The sequence below is a fragment of the Chiloscyllium plagiosum genome, unplaced genomic scaffold, assembly GCF_037043375.1.
Source record: "Chiloscyllium plagiosum isolate Xiang-an unplaced genomic scaffold, Cpla_swu_hap1 HiC_scaffold_8, whole genome shotgun sequence".
In the NCBI taxonomy this organism is placed as follows: Eukaryota; Metazoa; Chordata; class Chondrichthyes; order Orectolobiformes; family Hemiscylliidae; genus Chiloscyllium; species Chiloscyllium plagiosum.
The window spans coordinates 38,736,057-38,755,679 of NW_028270146.1; the positions used below are offsets into that span (position 1 = coordinate 38,736,057).

Consider the following 19,623-nt stretch of genomic DNA (forward strand, 5'->3'; position numbering starts at 1 on the left):
GCAGCTTCTCAAAGATAGGCGACTGGGAGATCAGGACCTAATGCAGGATAGACGACGGGCAAAATATTTCACTTTTTCCTCTTTATTCTGCCTCTTATTCAATAAAAGGCTTATCTATATTTTGGCTTTTGATTTCAGAGGAAGACTAATTCTCTAAACGTGAAATTTTCATTTTCTCTGTATAGCCACTGATTGACATAGCTCAATATCCCTCCTGAATACATTCAATCTGACCAATATAAGTAAGACAGGACTCAATAAAATTGACTACAAATAATTATTTTTAAATCAATCTTCATTTGCGATGGTTTCATGGCTGATGTGAACATCAACATGGTATTGGATTCTTGACTGTGGCTATGCTAAACCAAGCCAATTGGTCAAGGCTGGATCTCAACCCTCCCAATCCCTGAACCAAAACTCTACTGCCAACTGATCTGGTCAGCCTTTCAGCATTTCCTGCTTTCCAAATGTATTTTTTTTCCCTAATTTACCCATATATAATCCGATTAACCCATGGTTACTACATGCTATTATCTAGTATATGGTCAGCATAGACACGTTCACTTTTCTCTTGGTTGATGGGTTTTCCTCCCATCAAGATCCTGTGTCTGCTCCCCTGTCAAAATAACAGATCAGTATTCTCAAATTTATCGTAATATTCTAAAAGAAAAAACAACTAGGAAAAAAGCAATTGAAGTATCAAAATAAAATAGTAAAAATGCATTAAGAAAAAAAGAAAGCAAAGTAAATAAAAGAAAGTTAAGGGGAAATTAAATCTTAAAATGGCATGAAATAAGAAAGGATTGTTCCGTATGCTAGATGCAGCATCTACAGTATCAGCAACAGAGTTTACTTTACAATAATGGCTTCACAATGCTGCAGAGTATCAATAAATATTCACCAAATATTTTACTTCCAACATGTCCAATTTAATTAAGAATTTTTTTGGAATATTGCACAGATATTGAATGAAAAAGGGATCATATGAAAAGGGAGTGTGGGAATACTGAGTTTTGTGTTCTACCTCAGAAACAATGATTTTAGTTCAATCATAATGTTTAAGGCATCATGATTGTGTTTGTCACGCTGGAAGGTCCAGCTCAGTTTTTTTCTGTACATGGTTATTTTTTAAAAAATGGTAATTTATAAAAATTTTTTATAGAGAACAGGATGGGAGTGGAGGTGAAGAGATATTATTCAGGCACCCATTGGCATGACCATTGCATTGTTTAGAACGTGGGCAAAATGTTGTCAATAAAGAATTATTTTGTTAAGTTTGCAAAAAGATAAAATGTGCCATTAAAAAAACACAGCAAATGAAATATAGCAAAATTGTATATCTTCCATGACTGAGTATGCCTTGATTTGAGCAAGCCAATCTCACTGCGCATCAATCTCATCTGTTTTATATTATCACTTTTTCATTAAAAGTAGTTAATTGAAAAATGTGCATTAATAGCTGAGAAACAAGATCAAACCTGAACTCATCTTAAAACTAAGAACTTGGTCAAGTTGGAGGCTTAGTCTGTTTCTTTAGGAAAATTGGAGAAGTTCAAACAAATGAAAGCAATATTAAAATAAAAGTGCCATATGAAAGCTGACAGCATCTTAAAGAAAGTATGCTGTAAGAAAACAATATAAATCTGTGGGAAAATAAAATTAATATTTCCAAGATCAATAATTAAACTATATTATAGAACAAAAAAAATGTCATGGCCCTTTAGCCTGAACAGTTCAGAAATGTTTGGTTCAATACATTGAACTAATGTTTATACGAGCTGTTCCTCTATTACATTTTCCTTACACCTAAACCCATCTGTGGGACATCTTTTGATACATTAAATATTATTGAAAGAATTTAGTGTCATAAACTATTAAAATGTAGCCTTTGATAAAACATATCCTTAAAGGATGCTTCTACATTATTTGAAATATTTTTTCACTAATATTATAATTGAGAAATAGTAAACTTACACATTTTAAATTTATCCACTCAAATCACTGTAGTCTCAAGTAGTTGCATCTAATGATTTCTTCAATTACACAGAGTTTGTATCTCAATAATGCACAGAAGTCCATTCCAACTGGTTATCATTCATGGTTATGAGTAAAACGTTCCAAGTATGAATCCTTGTTATTTCGCAAACTTGAGCTTTTAATGCTAAATTTTGCTTGCACAGTTTAATTTATATTGAAATTCCAATTTTCTTATACATCTCTAGAAGAGTAATGCCTGAATATTTATTTGTGGCTGAAAAGAAGGCAGGAAAAATATCAGCTCTCTTAAACCCACTTACAGTTGGTCAAAGCAAATAATCTTACTAGTTTCTTTTTAGCAAAGTTATCCTTCAATTAAAACACAACTTGCCAGCAAATGATCGAGCCAATTACCAAGGTTTTCTTGAGTAAAAGAGGAATCTATTGTCCATTAACAGAAAGAAAATACATTTAAACTTATTAATATGTATTTTGTATGTGTCTGGTATAGTGAGAAATAGAGTTACACAATTTAGAAGTCCTTGAGATGCTGGATTTTAAAATCTGGGGCCACAGTTGACTAATTTGTTGACTCATATCCATAAGCAGAATATGGTGGCAGAGTTCTCAGTGGATGGTTAATTTTCACAAGGTGCTTTCCACTGGTCACTGCTTTTTCTAGATGAAGGAACCAGGTAGAAGGAGTGCAAACATTCTGCTATTATAAACCCATGTTCTTTTTTCAGCTCTGATGAAGAAAGCAACTGTTGAAATATAGTTTAGGTGTGTAATCTGAAGCCCAGCTTTATTGTCTTTCCAAACCAGATAACTGATAGGTAAGCCAGTCATCTTCCAATTTGTGAAATTATACAAATGTGAATTAAAGAGCGTATGTGAATTTCTTGATGTTGACTCAGTTGCCTTATTTCAATTACTTTAGACAAAAATGGTAATTTTAGTGCAGGTGGCTTCGTTTACTCCACATGGGTCTCCTGAATTTTGCCTAAATCTGTGGCCAGGTGAGCATTGCAGTCAATTTAGTTTGACCTTTTTAAAAACTTGTTTTATAACGGAGACCTTTCACAGGCTAAAAATCAGATGATAGTTTAAATTCAATAGTTCATATTTACCTCTATTATGGGACATTGTTCAGATCTCTTAAGCATTAAATTTCTAGACAACTGCAATTGGGGTCACAGTCTGACAAATTCAGACCTTCTTCTGACTAGTATCATATGGTTTTAAACTATATAGAGAAAAAGGTGAGGACTGCAGATGCTGAAGATCAGAGTTGAAGAGTGTGGTGCTAGAAAAGCACAGCCAGTCAGGCAGCCTCCAAGGATCAGGAGAACCGATGTTTCGGGCATAAGCCCTTCATCAAGAATTCCCCAGTTTTTCCCTCAATTACCATACTTCAAAATCCATTTAAAAGTCTGAGAGTTTATCAAATTCATTTTGGACATTTAAGCACACAATAGCTTAAGTTTTTCAAACAGCATGAACTGATTGCGCTCACAGCTAATCAAGCTGAACATCCGTGAGATGCGGATTTTACCTATTGTTAATTTCGTTACGACGCCAACTGTAGGGGGATCTCTGGGGTGTAACATTAGTTAGCCAATCTGATTGCTGATTAAGAATTATTCAAAGTAACAAGTATTTTTTAAAAAAAAACATTCACTTTATAATCTTACAGAAAAACAAATAAAGATGAAACACATTCACGGAAGCTGAAATATTGAAATCAATATTTTAAAATTAAGTATCCTGATATTTTATCAAGGAATGGAGAAACTTAAACATTTTGTTGATATAAAATGGTTTCTCAGGTAGAAAGATTGTTTGGCAGTTATGGGATATTATGCTATTTAAAAATCACTTAATTCAACAACTTTTTTCTTTAAAAAGAAGGGCTTTTTAGAGAAAGAATAATGGCAATTAAAGTGAAAGTACTGGTGATTTCCATCAAAAACACATCTCTGGAGAAGCAGGAAATCAGGTACAACTACTTGTGGATTCCTCAGTTTCCCTGCACTTGTGCAGAAGTCATAAGTCACTGTCAGTTTCACCGAGTAATGAAAGTGAACACTATCATTACACATGCAAAATCAAGGTCAATGTCTTGGTTTTACCATAATGGTAGATTAAATCAACTTCCTTAAAGAAATTAAAATCAGATCTATTTTTCCCTATGCAACTGTTGCTGTTGTGAGGTTGTTGCATGGATAATCCTCAACTTACTTTTGATGAACAATTTAATTATGTTACACAGAATTGAAGGAAGTCAATCATGCTTACTTCCAAAATAAATGTAAAAAAAGATGCTGTGACTTTGGATCTTCCTAAATACTACCATTACACAAAGAATAATTAACAAGTTGTAAATTATGATGGATGTGCTATTAGTTGACACCCCAAGTGAAGGTTTGGGCTGCAGAAAGTACACATTTACATAAGCATTCAAAGCAAATGACAATTGACTATATCCACCAAAGGATGCTCATGAAATGCCCAGATACATTGATGTCTATTTTACTTTTGCTGCTTTTATATTCATAATTCAGGTTGCTATTCCATATAGCTCATAGGAAAAGGACAGTTAAAGTCTGTCACTTAGCAGTGGTCACACAGACACAACAATTGCCTAATCTCTCAAAACTCGGAGCCATGCCGGATTTTAACTATTAACGGTGTTTCTCTCTTCACAGATGCTACTAGACGGATTGAGTTTCTCCAACACTTTTTGTTTCAAATCTCCAGCATTCACAGTCTTTTGCTTTTATCTCAAAATCTTCTTGCTGGCATAAATGTCATCCAACTCAAGAGATTTGTATGTTTTAGGACTTGATAATGAATTTGGGCCATGTACTCTTTTTACTGTTCCCACCCTCCCTTCCTAGAAGCATGACACTTGTGTTTTCTCTTGTGAATATCTTCAGGCAGTAGATATAAGAAGTGTTTACCATAATGTGCTAATATGATGTTTTGAATACATTTTAATGCTAGAATTTTCCACAGTGGTAGTGTCCCTACGCTGGACTGGAGGACTGTGTTCAAGTCCCACCTGCTTCAGAGATGTGTAATAACTTCTGAACAGGTTGATTAGAAAAATAGGTTAATGCTATATCTTCTCCAGCAGGCCCTTTATTTTCATTTAAAGAGGGCTATTCTGTTACATCAGTCTATGCTTTTCTCATATTTCATTTTGCAATCTGAGCAAACATTTGATGTCTATCTACATGTTTACAGACTTTAGATTGAGTGGTGCTGGAAAAGCACAGCAGTTCAGGCAGCATCCAAGGAGCAGGAAAATCGATGTTTCGGGCAAAAGCCCTTCATCTATGCCTGATGAAGGGTTTTTGCCCGAAACGTCGATTTTCCTACTCCTCGGATGCTGCCTGAACTGCTGTGCTTTTCCAGCACCACTAATCTAGAATCTGGTTTCCAGCATCTGCAGTCATTGTCTTCACCATGTTTACAGACTTATCTGTTTCTCGAACAAGCAGGATAAATAGTGGGGAAGTAGTGGATATAATACATTTGGATTTTCAGAAAGCGCTAAACATAACATTAGGTTACGTAAGATAGAAACCCATGGTGGGGTGGGTGGCATTTTTAGGAAGGCAACTTCGAGTCAGAGACATACAGCATGGAAACAGACCCTTCGGTCCATCTCGTCCATGCCAACCAGATATCCTAAATAAAACTAGTCCCATTTGCCAGCATTTGGTATGTTTCCCTCTAAATCCTTCCTATTTACATCCCCAACCAGATGCCTTTTAAATGTTGCAATTGTACCAGTCTCCACCACTTCCTCTAGCAGTTCATTCCTTTGGCGCATCACCCTCTGGGCGAAAATGTTGCCCCTTCGGTCCCTTTTAAATCTTTCCCCTCTCACCTTAAACCTATACTCTCTGGTTTTGGACTGCAGCCACCGCGGGTAAAAGACCTTATCTATTCACCCTATCCATGCACCTCATGATTTTAATTAACCTCTATAAAAGGTCACCCCTCAGCTTCTGACATGTACGGGAAAATAGCCCCAAGCTATTTAGCCTCTCTCCGTAGCTCAACCCTCCAACCTTGACAACAGCCTTGTAAATCTTCTCCGATTTCACAACATCCCTATGACAGCATGGAGACCAGAATTGAATGCAGTATTCCAAAAGTGGCCTAATCAATGTCATGTGTAATTGCAACATGACTTCCTAACTCCTGTACTCAATGCATTGACCAATAAAAGGCAAGCACACTAAACACCTTCACTATCTTGTCTACCTGCGACTCCATTTTCAAGGAACTATGAACCGTCACTCCAAGGTCTGCTTGTTCAGCAATACTTACCATTAAGTGTATAAGTCCTGCCCTGATTTGCCTTTCCAAAACACAGCACCTCATATTTATCTAAATTAAATTAAAGTTCATCTTCCATTCCTCAGCCCATTGGCCCATCTGACCAAACTCCTGTTGTACACCGAGATTACCTTCTTTACTGTCCACTACACTTTCAAGTTTGGTGTCATCTACAAACTTACTAACTATATATCTCATGTCCACATCCAAATCATTTATATAAATGACAAAAAGCAGTGGACCTAGCATGGATCCTTGTAGCACACTGCTGGTCACAGGCCTCCAATCTGAAAAGCAACCCTCCTTCAAGCCAGTTTTGTATCCAAATGGCTAGTTCTCCCCCTATTCCATATGATCTATATATGCCACCACCCATTAGATGAGCTGAGTATTATTTACATGGCGAAAGACTGCAAAAACCTGCAGCAGGAGGGATTTAGGAATCCTACTGCATGAATCACAAAAAGCTAGTAGTTCAGCAGGTAATAAAAAGGCAAGGAAGTTAAATTTAGGCCTTTTTTCAAAGGGAATGGAGTATGGAAGGAGAGAGGTTTTGCTAAAACTACGTAGGCACTTGTCAGACCACAGCTGGATAACTGAACAATTTTGGTCTCCTTATCTGAGGAAAGATAAAATCGGCAATGGTGGCACTCCAGAGATGAATCACTTGGCTGATACCAGACAGGAGTGGATGTGTTATGAGGAGATGTTGAATAGGTTGGGCTGCATTTATTGAAAATTAGAAAAGTGAGTGGCAACTTCATTCTACAAGGCTCTTAGAGGACTTGACAGGGTAGATTTGGAAAGATTGCTTCCCCAGGAGAGGACATAATGCCTGGGTTGGATATTTAAAACAGGTGAAGAGAAATTTCTTCTCTCAGACGGGAGTGAATTCAAATGACTTTTTATTGCAGAGGGCTTGAGACTGATTCATTCATTATATTCAAGGCTGAGATAGACAGTTTCTTTTTTAAAAAGAGTAAGGCAATTAAAGGCTAGAGGGAAAAGGCAAGGTAGTAGGAATATTAGGTCAGCCATGATTTTACTGAATGGTGGAGCAGACTCAATGGGCTGAATGGCGTACTTCTGCTCATACATCTTATGGTCTTGAAGTACAAGATTTTAGTAGGTATTTCTTCCTCTGTATTTCAGCTTTACTGTTTGTTAATCCATTTTTCCTATATGATCTTAGGTATTTATTTCTACTTACTTCATGAGCTTTCAAAACAAAAAAGTTACTGCATTTGTCTTCTGAAATTATGTAAATATTATCTGCCAATCCACTAGTTTTAATTCTCCTCTAATTTGATGTTGATCCTTTCATATTTATGACTGAACCCTAAGAGAGAGACAGAAAACCAGCAAGTAATGGACATAGCAATTTTTCACCAATAAAGTGACTGAAGGGACTTAAATCTAGCATTTTGGTATGAGCACATCAAATTCTTCACAGGAAAAACATTAGCCTAATTTTAAAGTAAAAACACAATTAAATGCAACTTAACTTAAACTTAAAGGATCGACATGGAATTAATAACTTCGAGTGCTTATCCTGTTTCATAGCAAATTAACTATAATTGCAACTGCTGCCTCAAATTCACTTATATTGACCACTGGTTGGTGGGTAAAATCTACCTGTTCATACTCATTGATGTTTTCCTTTAAGCAATGATACAGGAAGCAATTACTCCATAATTATTGCTATAATTCAACAGATTGATCATACTTTGGACTTGTTTTAAAAAAAACCCAAAGATAACACTTGTATGGAAATACAACAGTTACAGTTACGTTATGCTGTTATAAATATTCAGGTTTTATCAATCAATATTTTGTATTTTCAAATATTATGCAGTGGCCTGACAATATTTAACCCCAGGAAAGTGATTTCAAATTCCACATATTGATCTAAGCACATGACTGCATAAAATGAATTGATTGCATTATTTTAACAAATTATTTTAATTTCTCTTTATCCAGAGATGTAAAATAAGGAATTGATTCATGACAAATTACAAAAGGCATTTTTGAATTGAAACAATGCATCAAAAAACATTAATGTAAAACATATGAAACAGAATAAAAACATTGCAGGAAACCATACATTTTCTTCATGAAAATATTCATTTACAAATACACCATAGCTGTTTTCATAAAGTTATTTTGTATATACAATTGTTGGGTTAAATAAAGTCAGCAGATACTTAAAGAATAGTTGAAAAGGAATTGCTAAATTGTGGAAATATTGTTGCAATAATCAGTGTTAGTACCTTAATTCGACTGAATCTCAAAAAAGGTTGAGTCCAAGGAACTACTTTTTAAAAAAAAATAATCTAGATTAGTAAAACAGTGGAAGTGGACTCATTCTAAGGAAACGAGTCTTCCCGTGCGTAGACCTAAGAGCAAATGAAAGACGGAGGAATTCGTTTTTTAATCTGACAAAGAATTCCCAAGATGCTTTCTCGATATTACAAATTTATTGTAGTATATTTCTGATGATTTGGAGCTCGCATTTCACTTCGCTGTTCGTGGTATAACTCAGTAATGCAGTATGCACCATTCGCCCGATCAACATTAGGCAATCCTGCACAGATTTGCCCTCGAATTTTTGGTGTATCGATCACGAAAGGGTAAAACATTTCTGACAAATTCTTTCTTAATGGCACTACCGCTTCTGCACTACCTGATCATACGGGTTGCTCTCCAGCAGCTTCGTACAGATATCAGCGCAGAATTGGAACTTGCGCCTTCTGAAATAACTCCAGGCCAGAAACATCGGATCCATATCCAGCCCCATCGTATTCCAATCCCCGAGGACTGAATCGGGGCCTATCTCCGTCACCCCCAGCAACGACATCCCGGGGTCCTAGCGAACCATACGGTGGCCGTATCACTGCCCAACAGAGAAGCAGCTGCAATTTTATATACCTTGCGCTGGGAGGAAGCGCAACTACATATGGAATAATATTTACCACATAATACAGCCACCATGATAAGCTGCGTGACGTTTTCTTTTTTTGTTTATAATTACATTTGGTGTGATTTTTAAAACCGGCAATCTAAAGCACGGTAGTGATTACGACCTTGAGCTTCCCTGCAGCTTGTTCCAGTTGTCAGTATCAATGACCATTCGTAAAATAAAAGCGCTGCCTGTGTGTTTAAATGTCATTGCAGGAGGAAGTACATTCTTTTACTTACATGAACAGTATCTTGCAATTGATACATTTGTAAAGCGTGTCATAATATTTTTTATTAAATCGCCCTGGATATTCTAATAAGTCTTGTATGCGGAATATTCATTTATTAATTTTGTCAATCATGCCATATCAATGGCATTTTCTCATTATTTCAGAAATCGAACTATGACACTAAGATAAATGATTTATTCAGCATTTAAACAAGTGAATACTCGCTGGATTTTTTTTGAGGAAAAAATGAAAACAAGCCAAGAACGCAGATATTTTAAACTGACGAGGGAAAAAAAAGCATAAAATTTGTGACTATTGGAAACCTGAAAAGGAACACAGAAGAAGCCTAAACACCTAGCAGGTCAGGCAGTAAAGGTTAAAAAAAAGATTTCAACCATAGATGCAGAAAATGCTGGAAATATTCAGCAGGTCAGATGGTGTCTGGGGAGGCATAGATAATAGCTTCCAGCATATTCTGCTTTTATTTCAAAATTGTAACATGCATGTGTACTGTATTCTGGTACTACTGTTTCAGGTACTGTGTGACCCTTCATCAAGACGAGGTTAGTGACAGTACCGTAGTCGATTATTGTTTATACCTTGGGAAGGTTGTAATCTATTCTCCCACACATGCCTGCCTCAATCTTTTCACACTCCGTTTCAAGATTTCCAGCCCCTTAAAACTGGTTTGATTGACGGCTCCAGGTCGATGCCTCGCATCATTAGTTAATCGTTCCGCTGATCAAATCAGCCCTTATTTCCTACTACCTCCTGCTGCTTTCCTCCGCCAGTGACAAGCAGGCAGGAGCACCAAAGGATGAGAGCCTGGAAGTGGGCGGCAGCTGAGCCTGATTGACGTGAAGATTAGATCTCTCATTGGCTATTAGTAATGTCCATCAGCATGATGCTGACAAGTGGTTGGCTCGGCAGGCGTGGGTGGGTACAAACATGCGCGCGGCGGGCGGAGGTGTTAAAGCGCTGGATATACAACAGCTGGCAAAAGGCGAAGAGCGAAGGCAACCTGTCAACCCGCGGAGGTTTTTGCAAGGCTCTCTATCTTGTTGAAGAAAAATTATATTTATAAATAAGGGTTTGACGTCATGCGTTACTGACGTTCGTGTTTGCACAGTGTGCGTGGGAGAGCACCAGAGAGAGAAAAAATAAAATGCATGACAACTGTTGAATGTTCGCGCATCTTCAGTCGGGTGCTGTATAGGCAAGGGAAGACAAGGTTAGGAAGAGGAGATATTCAGCTAAGGCCGGCGTCGCGCTGTGACAGTGACAGTGACAGTGGGACGAGGCGATATGGCTGATGGAGCGGCACCGAACTGCCACCTGCGCTTGGAGTGGGTTTATGGCTACCGTGGACATCAGTGTCGGAACAATCTCTACTATACCGCTTCCAAGGAAATCGTTTATTTCGTTGCAGGTGTTGGAGTGGTTTATAACACACGGGAACATAAACAAAAATTCTTTCTGGGTCACAGCGATGATATAATCAGGTATTTTATCTTGATTTCTTTCGGCATTTGTGCATTTATAATCCCGTTGTGGTTCGGGCGTCCCATTATCCGGCCGAATGCAAGGTTAAGGCAAAATTAAATCTCGAGTCCACAAATCTGGTTAGTTCCTTTTGGACTTTCAATTAACTGCTTAGTGTACGCCAATAATTCAAGTGTGTAGGTTATAGAATTTGAAAAGGAATTATATTTGATTCACAACTTTTCCCCTCAGTCCTTACCTATTTGGATAAATTTAATCTTGGAACATTTAGTAAGACGATGTTCATAAAGACATTTTTATTTCCGTTAGTCATATCAAAATATTATTGATCTGAAATCCCTATTTCCTGCATAAAGGCGACTCACTTTGAATTACGATGCTTCCGTAAAATATGTTTAAATATGTCTCTCTGTTGCCATTCGGATAAGATGAGTGTTTTAACAATTAATTGAATGGGTTAGTCCATGCTGCACACTGAGATTGCATTTAGGCCTATAAAATGTATCTTGCTGTTAGATTCCTACAGCGCTCAGCATAGTCCAAGTTAATCGAATTGTATTTTGTTGGTATGTTTTATATATAACTGCTCACCATGTAGGATGCATTTTAAGTGATTCCGAATGCCTAATTTCTGGTAGGTAGCCGTTGATTGTGATTGCATGCACTTCAATTCGAACCCTGCAACTTTGAAAGCCCTCATTGGAACGGTTCCCAATACTAAATAAAAACTGATGTATTTATTAAAGGGAGCGATCCTCGGATGATTGTTCTTTTGAACATTCGGATGGTTTGTGTTACCGGAGCGTTTTATAGAACTCAAGCAGCGGAACCTAGGCCATTGTTTAATAAATAAAAGTACCCTGCATTCCCTTTGAAGCTGTAGTACAGTTGGTCAGAAAATTCATAACATGTATAATTTATCCGATGTAGTAATCCACTTTTAGATTCCGCGGTACGTATCTATTTGTGTTGAAGGATGGTTCTTGACTCCAAATTACAAAGGTTAAATCTTACAAACGACAGATGGACTGCCGTTCACCGTCCTTTGAGTCAGAGGATATGAAGTGAAAGATTTAGCTGTTCAAAGAAAGACGTCTTTCCGAAAAGACGTTTGGACAGAACTTGAAACTAAACGGTCAGAGTGATCTGAAGAACATTGTAATTTAGCACGCATAGAAACATATGTTTTAACGTCGCATATTCGATTGTAATAAAGTTGGTATTGTGTGCAAAGAAACTGAAATTACACAACAAACAGAATTGTCTTACTTCAATTCATTAATTTAAAATCGTTACATAATATGATCAGTTGGGGGTAGTAAACAGCTGATAAGGATGTGTACTTAGAGGCTAATGGACAGGGGTGAATTACAAGGATGTAATTTTATCCAAGGGATATAAATGACATCTAAATTATATAATTGAAGCTTAACAGGTTTGTAATTGCTATTTTGACTCATAGACTGGCAGATACTCTTGAACTAGATCCTTTCATTTTGGAAATAAAATTTTATATAAAACTTTATTGGTGGCATTTGCCATTAGTGTTCCTCGTGAGTTCAGAGATAAGTGAAAGGAATGGAAATGCTTTCAGCTCTTAACTATCCAGACATCTGCATAGTTGGAAATGATAGGATACATGAAGAGAATATTTTCACGTCCAAACTTAGCAGTCATAAATATAAGTTAGTCAACAAATTCGATAAGGAATTTGAGAGAAAATGTCATCATTACTGTGTACAATGCCAATCAGACAAAAATTGTTTAACCTGGATATGTTTAAAATGCTAGACTTCCAATACAGCAGCCAGAAGAACTGAAGAGAATCAGCACAAAAGACATGCCTTTTGTGTTTGAGTCTAGTTGCCCTAAAATACAATTCAATGTCCAGTGGAAATGAATGGATGTAAATGGGTTGGGATGGGTTATCAGGTCAAATTGAGATATGTTTAAATGGCAGGGGTGGGATACATGAGGTAGATTAGGGGTAGTCTGGTGATGAAAGCTTGTCATGTTGGATTGGGGGAGCTAGTCAAATGCTTGTCACATAGGAAAGGGTAGTTGAGTGAAGATATGGGGACAGGGTCAAGAGAATCATTGTGAATGGGGTTGCAGGGGTGTGAGGGTGTCAATTACACAGTCACTTAGAACTTAGACTGAAGAATCCCAGCTTAACATTTCCTGGGTAACTATCCAGAGAAGTATTTTGAAAGTGCCTAAAGCCTCTGACTCTAAGTCTGAGCTGGAGACATTTTTTTCAAGGATCCCAAGAAAAGAAGAATTGCCAACTGAAGGTTCAACTTTCCAAGACCACCTTGAGGAGGTTATCACTTTAGGACTTTCACAGGGCCATGACACAACTTGGGTGAGGTGCCTGCCCTCTGACAATTTGATGGCTGGCAGATCTAGGTCACTGTCTGTACTTCCAGACATTGTTCGGTTCAACAATAAAATATCCATTTAAAGTGAATTCACAGACTGTGTATTTCAATGTCACATATGAATGATTCCCACTCTACCATACTACTAAAAGTGGTGCATAAGCAGGATGATTGGCAAACTAATCCAATCTCTCGATCAACATCTAACGAAGACACCTGGTGGTGTCCACTGCAAATTGCAGTAAATGGAAATGTTCATGTTCAGAATTAAAAGGCCAATTGAAAGAGAATGCAGGAATTGTAGAAGAAATATTTAGTAAATCATAGTTTGTTACAATACAGAATGTGGCAATTTGGTCCATCATGTCCATGCTAAATCACTGCCAAAGCAATTCCCTTAGTCCCACTTCCCCCATTCTTTCCACATAGCCCTGAAATATTTTTCTCTGCAGTTGTTTGTCCAATCCTCTTTGGAAGCCATTATTAAATCTCTGTCACACCTTCTGGCAGTGCATTTCTGATCTTAAGCAGTCACTGTCTATGTAAGTTTCTCTTCATGTTATTGTTAGTACTTTTGTCAACTATCTCACATTAGTGTCCTGGATCTACTTTGTCTAAATCATCATATGATTTTAAATGCCTCCATCAAGTCTTGTCCCTCTCTCTAAAGAGAGCAATTCTAATTTCACCAACTCATTAACATGAAATCTTTCATTCAACAAAAGTCTTGTCAATGTTTCCATCCATATTTATTCAGGGAATGGAAGCATCACTGACGATGCAGGTTTACTTCCCATCTCTAATTATCCTTAAAAATGAGTGGGTAGCTGCCGTATTGAACCGTGGCAATCTATCTAGTGTATATGAGGTGCTGTTAAAAAGTAGTTCCAGGATTATGACCAAGCAACAATGAAGGAATGGCAATATATTTTCAGGTCAGAATGTGTGCGATTTGGAGGGGAACGTACAAATGTTGGTGTTCTGAATGTCTGCTGTCCTTGGCCATTCTATATAAGAATCCAAATATACATCCAAGTCTAAGTTATTAATATATATAAAGTAAAACAGAGCCCTTAATTGTGGCTCCTGGAACACCTTATTGTGCAGCTCCCTCCAGCCCAGTCTCAAAGGTCCATTGCCACTCTGTTTCTTGTCACTCAGCCAACTTTGAATCCATGCTGTCACTTTCAATTAGCTTCAGCTTTGCTGCCAAGTCTGTTATGTGGCTTATTATGGACTGCCAAATTGCATTTGTTATACACCATGTCGACCACAATATCCCCTCCATGTATTCCTATTATATAAACAAAAAACTGCTGTTTAACAAATCAGTTCTGACTTTCCCTAATCAATCCACATTTGTCCCAATTATTTGCCAATTTTGTCCTGGACTATTTCTCATAGCCAGAGGTAAATTGAATAGCTTGTAAATGTTGGATTTAGGAGAAAGTGAGGACTGCAGATGTTGGAGATCAGAGTCAAGAGTGTGATACTGGAAAAGCACAGCAGGTCAGGCAGCATCCGAGGACCAGGAAAATCGATGTTCCTGATGAAGGGCTTGTGCCCAAAACATCAATTCTCCTGTTCCAATGTTGGATTTATCGTTGTGCACTTGTTCAAAGATTTAATTTTTTACTTTTCATAACAATGGAGGCCACAGGATGCTGAATCTTTCACTTTCTATCTTGAGGGCAAGGCATGAGAATTTGAAAACTTACTTAATTATTTGAAATATTTGCAAAAGAGTGTGGAATCCGAAATAGATAATCTTCTGATATGAGCAAATGATTGACTGTTAGCTTATTCTAATGTATAAATTAGTTGAGTGAGATTATGTAAAGTAATGGTTCCAGGTTTATGCTGCACATTGATATTGCAGGTGATGGTTCAGCAGACAAAAAATTAGCACTTTTTCCACTAGTGTAATTACAATTCAATAATGGAGCAAATTCACAAAATACAGTGCACTGGAAATATGCTTTCTCCCTCAAAGTTCATGAGTTATTTGCTTTTGCGAGTATGGGTTAACGATGTACATTAAGGTTGAAAATTAGCCACGCAGAAAACCTTTTAATGGAGGTGGATTAAAATATGTGCAGTTTTTGTGACCCATAACCAATTTAGTTAGACATTGAGCCCTCCCAAGCAAAGTGTCCCCTCATCAATCTTCTATTTATGGATAAGATGAGAGGTATTATGGACTATTGCAAAAACCCTATTGTATTAAATACAATTAAAGCCTGGAGAATAATGCGACAAGATGAGGGTAACTTGCAAAAACCTCCCCTTATACTCTATAGTGGGAGCATTGGGATTTCAGCCAGGGCTGACAGACGCTACATTTAAAACTTGGAAGTCCAGAGGCATCTCTTGCTTGGAGGACCTGTTCGATGGGGAGGTTATGATGTCTTTTGAGCAGCTTCACCAGAAGTTTGGACTAACTAACAGGGACCTTTTTTTGGTATTTTCAAAAAGAGATTATGTACAGAAGAAGGTCACATTGATAAGCAATCCTGACAAATCGGATAGGGAAAGAAAAGTGCTATGGCCGATGGGGCCGCCCTCGGTCAGTATTCTTTATCACTCATTATATAATGAGATATCGAAAGACATGGAACGATTATTTAAAACATGGAACCAAGAATTGGGGTTAGAAATCTCTTTAGAAATTTTGGAGGACATCTGGGAAAATGCCAAAAAGATCTCTATTTGTAATAGAACACAAGCTATTCAATTAAAGATACTCCACATGGCTCGTAGAGCACCTGAACGATTCACAAAATTTAAGTTAGGAGCATCCCCAATGTGTCCTAAATGCAAAATACAAGTTGGCACTCTCACGCATTGTCTATGGACATGCCATAAGATCCGCAGGTATTGGGACAGAGTAGCGAATGCCTTGACACAGATCTTGGGTACAGAGATTAGATTGGATCCAGTGTCTCTATTCTTGGGCTTTTTAATTTTCCCTCCCTGGACATGCATGGGAGGAAACTATTTTCCATTCTCTCCTTTTGTGCAAGGAAAAATATTTTAGTAAATTTGGCAGCTGAAGGTCCTCCAGGGCTTTCGCACTGGCACAGGTTAATCATGGAATATATCCCCCTTGACTTCCTCACAAATATGGTGCACCAAAAAACTGAATTATTCTATAAAATATGGCAGCCCTTTTTGAACTATATTGACACCGATATTTCGGCCATATTGTTCAGGGCTTTTGATGGTTGTGGTAGTGGTTCTGGCTGGTCTGGGGACCCCCGGGAGGAGGAATTCCGTATAAATACGGGTTTCATTATGACTTAATGTAAACCTATTTTGAGCATGTATTTAGTTATTTAATTATTTTGTTGTTTATTGCTAGTAATGTATGATATCTTATTTCATGTTGTGGTTGTTTATAAGATAGATCAATAATTGGGTTTTTATCTTTTTTTGTGTTGGTTTTTTTTTCATTTAATTTTATATTGGTGTTTACACTTGTTTGTATTACTTTTGTAAAAAAATCTTTAAAAATTTCTTTTTTTTCAATTAAAAAAACCTATTAAAAAATGTGCAGTTTGAGCGTTGTTCTAGTACAGTGGTAGTGGCCCGGGTTCAAGTCATACCTACTCCAGAGATATGTAATAACATCATTGACCAGGAGGGTTAGAAAATATCTGTAATATGTTGCCTATTATGGATCATTAGAGTAGCCTGGTGCGTCATATTTGCATGGTGTTGAAAATTCTATTTGTTAGCAGATGATCTATGGGTATGAAGAGGCAGTGGTAGACAGAAAAATGGAGGTGACAGGTGGAGGTGAAAGACTGCAAGAGCCTTAGAGGGACAGAGCGCTTGTAAATGCAAGTACCACAACTTAATGAACATATCCAACATGTACATAGCTTTGGCAAATCATGAGGTGCTCTGCATATGTTTTGTTTTTTGTCTGTCTTCCTTAGGCAACGCTATGAAGCAAAGGAGTACTAACTTTTAGGATGGCTGCGAAACTAATATAAATGACTTGAATAAGAGAATGGGAAATAGCTTTTTTTTTAATTAGATTAGATTACAGTGTGGAAACAGGCCCTTCGGCCCAACAAGTCCACACCGACCCGCCGAAGCGAAACCCACCCCATACCCCTACATTTACCCCTTATCTAACACTATGGGCAATTTAGTATGGCCAATTCACCTGACCCTGCACATCTTTGTGACTGTGGGAGGAAACCGGAGCACCCGGAGGAAACCCACGCAGACACGGGGAGAACGTGCAAACTCCACACAGTCAGTCGCCTGAGGCGGGAATTGAACCCGAGTCTCTGGCGCTGTGAGGCAGCAGTGCTAACCACTGTGCCACCGTGCCGCCCACTGCCACCATGCCGCCCACTAAATCTGAACTAAATCTGAACTGTAACTCTGGGCCTGTTTTGAGTATTATTTTGCACAGTAAGCAAATCAGACTAATTCATAACACTCATTATCACCTGACTGCTATTGCTTTGTGTTCCATTCAATAGTATTTCTGTCACAAATTCTCCTTAAAGAAGTGAAGGGTAGCATTAGATTAAAAGAGGAGTATTATAATTTTGCAAGAATAGTAGTAATTAATTTTGCAAGAATAGCAGTAATTCTGAGGATTGCAAGTGTTTTTAGAAATGAATGAATGAAAAAACATCAAAGGTTGGTTAAAAAAGGGGGAACAAACAATATAAGAATAAACTAGCCAGGAATGTCAAATCAGATTATGACAATTTTTCTAAAGAGGAAATGGTAAAATATTGAACAAATCTTCAGACTGCCTTGTCAATAGAAGGCATAAATCACAGACCATAAATGGACAGAAACCTGGGGACTAATAAAGAGGAGTAAATTAAGCTAATTTTTAGCAACAGAGAGAAAGAAAAGAGAAACACACGAGAGATTAATAGCCAACAAGTTCGAAAGACTTAATAGCCGACAGACTAGAATTCTAAGAGAAGTAGTTGGATGCACTAGTCATGATTTTCTCAAATTCTATAAATTCTAGGAAGGTCCCAGCTGCTTAGAAATTAGCAAATTTAACAATGCTATTCAAGAGGCAGGTCATGCAGCAGTCTCCTGTAGCTATCCTCATCTCAAACAAGTATGTTTTTGGAAAACTTAGGGGGTGATGAACTCTCAGGGGAATGTAGCACTGACAGCCAGGTTTCTGGTACCAGGACTAGATCTAATGTAAGGGGAGGTATGCGAGGTGCCAAGCGATCGATTGTGTTAGGAAGCTCTTTGGTCAGGGGCACAGACAGACAATTCTGTGGCTGACAGCAAGACATCAGAATATTGTGTTGCCTCCCTGGTGCGAGGATCAGAGATAACTTGGAGAGGGTGCAGAATATTCTCAAAGGGGAAAGGGACCATCAGGAGGTCATTGTACACATTGAACTGAATGAAATAGGAAGAGAAAAGGATGAAATTCTGAGGAGAGAATATACGAAGCTAGACAGGAATTTAAAAAGTAGGTCCTTGAGGGTAGTAATATCTGGATTATTCCCAGTGCCATGAGCTAGTGAGGGTAGGAATAGGAGGATAGAGCAGATGAATATGTGGCTGAGGAATTGATACAGGGAAGAAGGATTCACATTTTTGGATCTTTGAAATCTCTTATGGAATAGAAGTGACCTGTGTAAGAAGGACGGATTGCATCTGAATTGGAAGGGAACTAATATAGTAGCGGGGAGATTTGCTTGAGCTGCTCAGGAAAATGAGTAAGTCAAACAGACAGGGCAGGCAGAAACAAAGTAAAGAATGAGGTACGACCGATAAATCAAGCTGCATTTATTTCAATGCAAAAAACCTAACAGGTAAGGCAGATGAACTCAGGACATGGTTAGAAGCATGGGACTTGGATAACCTAGCAATTACAGAGATGTGGCTCAGGGATGCACAGGACTGGCAGCTTAATGTTCCAGGTAATAGATGTTATAGAAAGGATTGAAATGGGAGCAAGAGAGGACAGGTGTGGCATTTTTTTGATTAGGGATAACATTATGGCTGTACTTAGGGTGGGTATTCCTGGGAATACATCTGGGGAGGGTTATTTGGATGGAAATGAGAAATAAGAAAGGGATGATCACTTAATTGGGATTGTATCATTGAGCCCTCCCCCCAATGCAATAGACAGTGGGAAATTCAGAAATAACTTTGTAAGGAGAACTCCATTATCTGTAAAAACAAAATAAGGTGGTTATGAGAGGGGATTT

General features: G+C 37.8%; 2 protein-coding genes across 5 annotated transcripts in view; one reads left to right on the forward strand and one right to left on the reverse strand.

The window, feature by feature from the left end:
- ttc8 (tetratricopeptide repeat domain 8) overlaps positions 1 to 9,219 on the reverse strand; it is a 48,610-nt gene extending 39,391 nt beyond the window's left edge. Inside the window, exon 1 of one of the 3 annotated variants that reach the window (XM_043697276.2) lies at positions 9,017 to 9,219. In XM_043697276.2, coding sequence (XP_043553211.1) covers positions 9,017 to 9,190 — 174 coding nt within the window. In that variant the 5' untranslated portion in view covers positions 9,191 to 9,219. The remainder of the gene's footprint in view (positions 1 to 9,016) is intronic. The other 2 variants (XM_043697275.2, XM_043697274.2) reach the window with 2 other exon arrangements.
- A 1,319-nt stretch (positions 9,220 to 10,538) lies between these two features.
- Positions 10,539 to 19,623, forward strand: part of LOC122553479 (echinoderm microtubule-associated protein-like 5) — a 220,286-nt gene continuing 211,201 nt past the window's right edge. For both annotated transcript variants that reach the window (XM_043697282.2, XM_043697284.2), the window contains exon 1: positions 10,539 to 11,023. In XM_043697282.2, the coding sequence (XP_043553217.2) occupies positions 10,827 to 11,023 (197 nt within the window). In that variant the 5' untranslated portion in view covers positions 10,539 to 10,826. The remainder of the gene's footprint in view (positions 11,024 to 19,623) is intronic.